The sequence below is a fragment of the Primulina eburnea genome, unplaced genomic scaffold (assembly GCF_022965805.1).
Source record: "Primulina eburnea isolate SZY01 unplaced genomic scaffold, ASM2296580v1 ctg579_ERROPOS3470300+, whole genome shotgun sequence".
NCBI lineage: Eukaryota > Viridiplantae > Streptophyta > Magnoliopsida > Lamiales > Gesneriaceae > Primulina > Primulina eburnea.
The window spans coordinates 158,894-168,805 of NW_027331365.1; the positions used below are offsets into that span (position 1 = coordinate 158,894).

Here is a 9,912-nt window from a genome sequence, read left to right on the forward strand (position 1 = left end):
TTAAAACCTTGCAGCCCAACTCCATACGTTCTTTTGAGGACTTCTCAGCTGCCTTCTTGCACCGATTTTCTAGCAGCAAGAGGCACCAGAAAAACTATTTGAGTCTGTTTGTGATGAAACAACAAGAGGCTGAAACTTTGCGGGAGTTCGTCCAGCGCTTCAACAGTGCGGCGCTAGAAATACCAGCGGCTACCCCTGACATCATGGTAAGTGCCTTACAAAAGGACTGAGGGGAGGAGAGTTTTTTAAGTCGTTGGTCAAGAAGCCTCCGTCGAGCTATGATGATCTGTTGGCTCGAGCTGAGAAATATGTAAACTTGGAAGATGCTCAACGGTACAGAAGGATGGAGAACCGGTCCGGGGGAAAGAGTGGAGGGAGCGGAGAGAGGATGAAGGAAGAGGGGTGCGGGGGAAAAAGAGGAGGACAGAACTAGAAATAGAAGACAATTATTGTCACATGTTTCTCTGAATAGGAATCGGGATAAAGTGATGGAGGTGAGGGTGTCAGGGGAGAGGGGGAAGAAGTCGTTGAGGATTGAGAGCAGTGCTCGCCCTCCGCTGTGGGGAAGACAAGAAGGATCCTCGTCCGAGAGTGAACTGAGATCTCGCCCGTCAACTAGGCAAGGTCGAGGCCCTCTTTGGATAAATCAGATGGTCGAGGAGCCGAGGAAAGGAGGTCGAGGTCAGGATGTCCCTCGGGAGCCCGTTGAACTGAGGAGGGGAGCGAATGAGGATAACCACCCTACGAGAGGAATTATTCATATGATCTCGGGAGGTGCTACTGATGAAATTCCGGGTGAGCCTGGAAAGCACATGGGAGGAGGTTGGAAAACTTTGAAATATCTAGGGGTGCGGACCTACCCCGGGATCCTGTCATCAGTTTTGGGCCGGAAGACCTTTGAGACATTGTGGCTCCACATAACGATGCCTTCGGTCACCATTGCCAATTACAATGTGGCACGAATCTTTATTGATAATAGAAGCTCCGTGAATATCCTGTTCAAGATCACTCTTGATCAGACGTAGGTGGAGGGATTTGAGTTCGAGCCAATCTCTACTCCTTTATATGGATTTGCAGGGCATGCCATCCCACCGCTGGGTCAGATTGTCCTTGCTCTATCTTTGGGACATGAACCTCGGCGAATAACAAAGATGACAATATTTAGCGTGGTGGACACCCCATCCGCTTATAATGGAATTCTGGGGCGACTAGCCCTAAAAGATTTCAGAGCAGTAGCGTCCACATATCATCAGAAGTTGAAGTTTCTTGTAGGGAGGAGAGTTGGAGTCTTGTGCGGGGATCAGAAAGTTGCACGACGATGCTATGAGGGAATAATAAAACAAGAGGGGAAGAGGGCGCGTGTGAAAGTTAATATGATCAGAATGGGAAAAAGTGGTTGGCTTGTGGTAAGGAAGTAGGTGCAGGAGGTGGTGGATGAAGAGCCGGAGATCATAGCATTTGGGCCTGAGAAGAGGACGCTCAGAATAGCCCTTGACCTTGACCCAAGGGTCAGGGAGGAACTCGTCACTTGTTTACAGGCTAACCTTAACAGGTTCACTTGGTCGGCTCAAGAGCTCATGGGGACGACTCCGGATGTTGCAGAGCATCGGTTGAACATCTTGCCTAATGCTCGCCCTGTAAAGCACAAAAAAAGACACTTCGGGACCGAGAAAGATAAAGTCATACAAAAAGAGGTGGGCAAATTGATGGAGGCTGGGCATATTCGAGAAGTGCAATTCCCTAATTGGCTATCGAATTTCGTCCTAGTCCCAAAGAGTTCAGGGAAGTGGAGGATGTGTTTGGACTTCAGAGATCTCAACAAGGCATGTCCTAAAGATTGTTATCCATTTCCCCGAATAGATCAGTTGGTGGACTTCTAGTAGGACATCAATACCTCTGCATGCTGGATGCTTATCAGGGGTACCATCAAATTCTCTTGGCTGTGGAGGACCAAGATAAAGTGAATTTCATCACCTCTGAAAGAACTTTCTGCTACGTGGTCATGCCCTTCAGACTTAAAAATGCCGGAGCCACGTACCAACGATTGATGGATAGAGTTTTTTCCAAGCAAGTGGGGAGGAATGCTGAAGTGTATGTGAATGACATCATGGTGAAGTCGAGGGATTCGACCAAACTCATACCTGATCTGGTGGAGACCTTTTCCACCCTCGGGTCCTATGGGTTGAAGTTGAATTCTCAGAAGTGTATCTTTGGGTTGAGAAGTGGGACGTTTTTGGGTTATATGGTGACGGAGAGAGGGATTGAGGCTAACCCTGAGAAGGTCCGAGCTATCCAAGACATGGTTTCTCCCCGAGGACCGAATGATGTGCAGAAGTTTACAAGGAGGATCGCAGCGCTGGCAAGGTTTATCTCGAGATCTGCTCACAGAAGCTTACCGTTTTTCCGAACTTTACGGAAGGCGAAAAAATTTGAATGGGATCCAGACTGCGAGAAAGCTTTTGGAGAATTGAAGAAGTACCTTGCTGAGTTTCCTGTTCTGGCCAAACCGGCAGCAGGTGAGCCTTTGTGCGTATATTTATCTGCCACCGAGGAAGCTATGAGTTTAGTCCTTGTCAAGCTGGAGGGATCGACTAAGCAGCCAGTCTATTATGTTTCGCATGCCCTCAAGGGGGTAGAGATAAGGTACTTTGGATTGGAGAAATTGGCTTTGGCCTTAGTGATGACGGAAAGACGTTTGAGACCCTACTTCTTATCTCGTCCAATTGTGGTGCTCACAAACAGTCCATTGGGGAAGATCTTAACTCATTGTCTGGCTGTTTGGTTAAGTGGACTACAGAGCTGGGAGAGTATGACATCCAGTATGAGCTGAGAACAGCTATAAAAGCGCAAGCCTTGGCCGATTTTCTGGTTGAGACCGTGCATCAAGAAAATGAGGACCCTTGGAAAGTATATGTGGATGGTTCCTCTTCGAAGTAGGGAAGTGGGGTGAGATTAGTACTGATTTCGCCAGCTGGGAGGAGGTGACGTTAGCTGTAAGGTTGGACTTTCGAGCATCTAACAATGAGGCGGAGTATGAGGCTATGTTGGCAGGACTTCGTGCAGCAAGATATGTGGGAGCTGCCCGGGTACTTATTTTTTCTGACTCACAGCTGGTGGCACAACAGATGAAGGGAATATATGATTTGAAAAATGAAAAACTTATTGAGTATGCTCAAGAAGTGGACAGAGTCAGAGAGAAATTCACAGAGATTATATTTGAACAGATTCCCAGGAAAGAAAATGAAAGGCGGACAGTCTAGCCAAAATGGCTGGAACAATGGGGAGTTGGAAGATTAGAGATGTGGTATTTCAAGTTGAACTCACACCTCACACGAGTTCGCCCATAGTTGAATAGGAGGAGGAGGAGGAGGATTGGAGAACTGGCATAATTGATTATCCGAAAGAGGGAAAGCTTCCTGATAACCCTCGCGAAGCTCGTAAGTTTAAGACAAAGTGTTCGCGTTATGTGATGGTCGGAGAAGTGTTATATAGAACGTCTTTTGCAGGGCCGCTTCTTCAGTGCTTGAGTTATCAAGATGCTGATTAAGTACTCCGAGAAGTTCATGAGGGATGTTGTGGAAATCACCTGAGATCTTATGCTTTGGCTATGAAGGTGTTGCTAGCCGGTTTTTGTTGGCCCTCAGTGCTGCATGATGCTCAAGAGTTAGTGATGTCTGTGATAGTTGTCAACGTCGTGCCCGGTTGCATCACCGGCCAACAGCGATGATGAAGGCTATCACGGCCACCCGTCCTTTTGACCAGTGGGGAATGGATATTGTGTGGCCTTTTCCTGTAGCTCCTGCTCAGAATTTTTTTTATCGGTGGCAGTTGACTATTTTTCGAAATGGGTGGAAGCAGAGCCGTTGGCAAGAATCACTGAGAATGAAGTCCTGAAATTCTTGTGGAAGAATATAGTGTGCAGATATAGGGTGCCTTGAAGATTGATATCTGATAATGAGAGACAGTTCCAAGGGGCTAAGATCCAAGCTTGGTGTAAAGAGATGAAGATCCAACAAGTCTTTACATCTGTAGCTTACCCATCGAGTAATGGGTAGTGGAGGTTATTAATCGGACGCTGGTGCAGGGTCTGAAAGTTCGACTTGGCAATGCTAATGGAAATTGGGTGGATGAGCTACCAAGTGTCTTATGGGCATACCGAACCACTCCAAGAGAAGGAACCAAAGAAACTCCTTTCAGTTTGGTCTATGGTAATGAGGCAGTGCTCCCGGCTGAGATTGGGTTGGAATCAGCAAGAGTAATTTTTTATGACGAGGACAATGATGCAAGACGCGCCACTTACCTTGATCTTCTGGAAGAAAAGAGAGAGACTGCCATCATTCATATGGAAGCTTATAAGAACAGCATTGCACAGTCTTATAATCGGAGGGTCATTCAGAGAAACTTCCAGGTAGATGACTTGGTCCTAAGGAAGGTGCAAGAAGAGCATAGAGGAAAGTTGGAACCAAAGTGGGAGGGTCCTTTCAAAGTGATCTAGAGGCTGAGCTCTGGAGCCTATTACTTGGAGAATGCGCAAGGCAAGGCTTTGAAGAGGCCTTAGAATGCTTATCACCTGAGGAAGTATTATTCTTGATTCTATCGTTGATGTATTTTATTTTCTGATTTTGCCTATTAATCCATTGGAATTCAATAAAATCAAGTTCTTCTTTTCAGTTCATGAATGTTGTTGTATAGTGAGGGTGATAAAAATTAAATTTTCCTACTAAGGCATCTCCTAGTAAAGGAGCATAGTGCAAGAGAAAAAATAAATTATTTTCCTACTAAGGCATCGCCTAGTAGAGGAGCGATGCCTTAGTAGAGGAGCAGAGCGCAAGAGAAAAATTTTTATTTTCCTAATAAGGCATCGCATAGTAGAGGAGAAGAGTGCAGGAGAAAAATTAAATTTTCCTACTAAGGCATCGCCTAGTAGAGGAGCAGAGTGCAGGAGAAAAATTAAATTTTCCTACTAAGACATCGCCTAGTAAAGGAGCAGAGTGCAAGAGAAAAAATTTTATTTTCCTACTAATGTATCGCCTAGTAGAGGAGCAGAGTGCAGGAGAAAAATTAAATTTTCCTACTAAGGCATCACCTAGTAGAGGAGTAGTGTATGAGAAAAATGAAATTTTCCTATTAAGACATCGCCTAGTAGAGTATAAAAGAAAAAATTTTATTTTCCTACTTAGGTTGTGCCTAGCAGAGGAGCAGAGTTGGGAAGAAGAGAAAAAATTTTATTTTCCTGCTAAAGTATCACCTAGCAGAGGAGTTAGGGGACGAGGGTATTGAATTTTTATTTTCCTGCTAAGGTATCACCTAGCAAAGGAGTTAGAGAGCGAGGGTATCGAATTTTTATTTTTCTGCTAAGGTATCACCTAGCAGAGGAGTTAGGGGGCGAGGGTATTGAATCCTTATTTTCCTGCTAAGACATCGCCTAGCAGAGGAGTTATAGAGCGAGGGCGTTGAATTTTTATTTTCATACTAAGGCGTCGCCTAGTAGATGGGTTCGCACTCTGCCGATTTTATTCACCCTAGTGGTTTAGAAGCATTAGAGATCAATTCAAAAGAAGCAGTGAATGCAAACTCAAAATACTCAATATGGCAGAAAACGAGTTCGTACATACCAAAAGTGCGCGAAAGGAGATATGTAAACGTCATAAAATCCATAGTCACATAATAATATGAAAAGTAAACCATTGTAGAAAATAACAGAATATGGCCTGAAGGCATACAATGTCTGCATAATTGAAAAATAACATAAGTAAAGGAGCTCGGTCTAAGAATCGGGGGGGAGACTCGCTATGAAACCATCAAGGTCGATGAAGTCAGTAGGGGCGTCTGGCGGAGGATAGCCCTGACCTTGAAGAGGCCGACTGCACCCTCGAAACCCACCTCCTGAAAATGATAAGCTTTGGGGGCGCAGATATCGTTGAACTCCTCGAACTTGAGGAATTATTCCTTGAATGCAGAGGCTTAGGAAGCATGTTGCGCTTTGGCGTCCTTGAGTTCCCTACGGATTTGTGATGCTTCAGCTCGAGCATTCTTTTACTCTTCGTACAGTCTCTGGTTCTCCTTTGCATGGTCCTCTGTCAGTCGCTGAAGCTCCCGTTTCTCTTTCAGAAGCTCCTGTTTCTCCTTCAAAAGCTCGTCACCTCAAGCTTGGGACTCCAAAAGCTCCTTAGTGTGCGTCGCTTTCATCTCATCGATAATAGCCTGGAGCTGTTCACGAAGAGCCTTGCCCTCGCGTAATTCTTGGCAGACACTAGACCGAGTGTCATTATCGCGCTCCACTAACTCCCCTACGTACATCATGCCCTGGATAAGTAGACAAGAGTGAAAACACGACAAGAAAATCATACTTGCATTGGAAATCAATCTAGAAAATGGAGAGAGAAATATACCTCAGTGATACTGCTGCATGTCCGACGAGTGAGTTAAGACCACCCCAGTGAACTCATGAATGTTGCATCCGCATCGGAAGGGATCTGATACATTATCTTCAAAGCCACATGAGTAGGACCCCACCCCACGATGGTCGAATCCGGGTTGTATAGAGGATGTACCCCCGATTCAGGGGGAGGCCCCTCATCCGACCCTGACCCTTCTGGAGAAGAGACCGATACGACTGAGATCTCAGAAATCTTGCGCTTACCATGATGTGGGACAGACGGGCTAGGATCAGTGGAAGCATTTTTCTTGCTAGACGGAGGAGGAGACTTGGCTCGAGGAGGTGGAGAGGAGGCTCGCTTTGGGGCGGAAGAGGATGAGTGATGCGAATCCCCGTACGAATGAGAAGCAAACACGATTATCAAAATCGCACCCTCAACTCCATAACAAACAAGGATCGATTTGATGTCCCGATATTTTGAAACAAGTAACGGTTTGTGATATTCACCTCTAAGTTATTAAAACTTAGCAACAAATATCAACGATAAAACAATTGAATTTCAAACGAACCTTCAAAGATCTTGTTTTGACAATCCGTGCGAAAAACAATTGACAAACGCCACAAAGATGCAATCTTTGATAAGTTTGATTTGATTTTTAAGAGAAAGCTTTTGCCTTGTAAATTTGAGAAAAATCTCAAGAATTTGCATACATCTGAATTGGTTTCGTTCATGTCTATTACAATACATTATATAAACAATAAAATACAAGAAAAGTAGTGTAGAAACATTAAATAAAGTTGTCTAGCAAGTTTGACACGGCAGGGCGCGCGGTGGCGCGACTTCTCGCGCGATGGCGCGCGAGTTACTGCACTTCTGCAGCAACCGGCGCGCGGGGGCACCACTTCTGGCGCGGCCGCGCGTGCAGCTTTGCTGGCCTGTGCTAGCGCGCGCTGCTTCTGGCGCGGGCGCGTGCACAGTTCTGCTCCTCTGCGCTAGCGCATGCTGCTGCTTCTGCACATCTGCGCTAGCGCGTGCTGCTGCACTGCTTCTCTCGGGCCATTTTTCACTCATATGCTTGATTGTTCGGTACTCCTTCATTATATTCTTTGTTAAACTCCACCACTTGCTTGGATATTCTTGACTCATCATTATTGAGCTTGAAGGTCCGAAACAACGATGCTCTCTAAATCTCCTTCCAATCATTTGCACCCCATGCTCGGTCAGATTCGTATCATACTCCCCTTCTTCAAAAAGATTTGTCCTCAAATCTTGTCTACCTACACAGAAACGAAGCAAGTTAGTAATAACAAGAAGTATATTATCAACATGCTTACCTTTAAGCTCAAGATTGTAGAAGCTATCATTTATATGCTCCCTCAGCACTGGAAACCCCAACTTCATGGTCGCCTTCCCTATGTATTCATCAACCTCAACATACATCAAATAACAAATAACACCAAATGATAAAATATCACTAAGGATCACAAATATCAGATTCCTCCCCTTCTTAGACCTAGTTAGCAACATAATGAATTCCATACACATGTACGACCATGGTTCACTAGGAATAAGACATACTTGATGCAACACATAAGAATCAAACTTAGATGCCCTTTTCCCATATCCGATGCACCCTTGACTACACCACTTATCATACTTCTTCATATGCAACCAACACATATAATCATGCATTTTATCAAAGATAAATACACCACTATATGCATCACTAGTACATAACTCATGCAATGAATTTAGAATAAACAATTTATCCTCCTTAAAATTGTAATTATTATGATCATAAAAATTCTTACGTGCAATGCATGTTTCACAATTCCACTCAATATACCTTCTCATATGCAACCATAGTAAAAATTCATGCATCATATCTATGGCTCTAGTTACTTCATGGATACCAATCAAACAAATGTCATGTGCCTCAATATCAAGCAACAACTCATGCAATGGATGTAGGATGAAAAATTTATTTTCTTTAAACAGGTATTCATCATGAACAAAGAAATAATCATGTTCATCCTTGCACATCTCAAAACCAACAAACAAGCATAAATCATGCAAATAAAACACACTAAATATACGATCCATGTAATCTTCACAACCATCACCAATCCAATATAAATCACGGAAATAAGACACGTCACGTGTAATATCAATGCAATATCTTAACTCATCACAAAAATTTAATTCTAATGTATATAAACCATTGTACCAAGCAAACCTCATCAACTTAGTAAATAGTGAGACATCAAAATTCATAGTAGGTACATGGAATTCATCCATGGTCTCAAATTCATAACAATCTAGGAATAAGGATAAATTTACATCCGACCCCTTAACCACCAAACTTGCCCGTTCTACAAATTCTTGAAAACAATACAACACAAAATTAAATTAAGGAAGCAAATCATACCTCCCAATTGTTGCGTTGGAAACTAACCTTACCTCACCTTGATTACTTCTAACATCATGTTGATCAACACGTGGCCTTCCTCCACCATCAGTTCTTGCTTGCCTCCTCATCATGACATCTCCATAACCCTGCAAAGACAAAGTAGCAATGCTCGGGATTGAACCGGCTATATCCTCACAATGACAATAAACCACTTTGTACAAAGGTACTTTAAGGGGTTTATTCAAAAATATATAATTCTCAACCTCACTCTTTTTACTCTTTTGGGCCTTCAAATTATATTTCTTTTCTTTTTCTTTTTCTTTGGCCTCTTGTTCTTTTTCTTTTTCTTTTCTCTCTTCTTTCTTTTCTATGGCCAACTCACTCTTTGTTCTCTCTTTCTTTCGCCCATTTTAATTTCTTTTTTCCTCAATTCAAGGAATTTCAATTGATTCTCAAGAACAACATTTGGATTCAATTGAACACATGAAATATTTTGTTCCTCAACAAATTTATGCAAAACAATTTCTCCCTGCCTATTCTCCTTGTCCATAGTGCACAAAATAGACAATTCTCCTCCACCTAATAATTCACTTTCCACTGTACACAATTTAACATCATTCGACTCATCAACTAGTGGAATACTATCATCAACAACTATCTCAACCACAACCTCAAATTCAGGTTCTTCTACAACATCATCCTCCATTCGGGATTCAAACTCACCCACAACATCACCCTCCATTTGAGAATTAAGCTCAACTGGCGATTTTATTATGGTCACCTCATCACGTGGACAATGATTGATATCATGACCAATTTCTAAACACCAACAACATATAATATCACAAGTACTAGAATTTGAGTTTTTACTTGTACCTTGATACTCATATTTGCTAGCTTCACATCTCGACTGCTCCTTTGGACTAGTAATGATTTTCTCTCCGCGGTTGCTATACCCACTACTCTCCTCACATCTCCTATCATCATCACGATGCAAATACAACGATCTATTCCCTCCAAATCTTCTACGTCGCCTATCCTCATCATATTGCCTATCATACCTCTCCTCTCCTTCACTCCGCCTATACCTCTCACGTAGAGGCTTAAACTCCTTCTCCCATA

At 43.3% G+C, this 9,912-nt stretch overlaps 1 protein-coding gene across 1 annotated transcript; it reads left to right on the forward strand.

Annotated features, from left to right (window-relative positions):
* The first annotated feature begins 488 nt into the window (after window positions 1–488).
* LOC140821482 (uncharacterized) lies at window positions 489–4,495 on the forward strand. The gene is made up of 8 exons (XM_073181975.1): window positions 489–822; window positions 1,078–1,367; window positions 1,425–1,823; window positions 1,919–2,819; window positions 2,938–3,254; window positions 3,356–3,437; window positions 3,829–3,929; window positions 4,085–4,495. Exons 1-8 carry the CDS (start codon window positions 489–491, stop codon window positions 4,493–4,495), a joined length of 2,835 nt encoding a protein of 944 aa, XP_073038076.1.
* The last annotated feature ends 5,417 nt before the right edge of the window (window positions 4,496–9,912 follow it).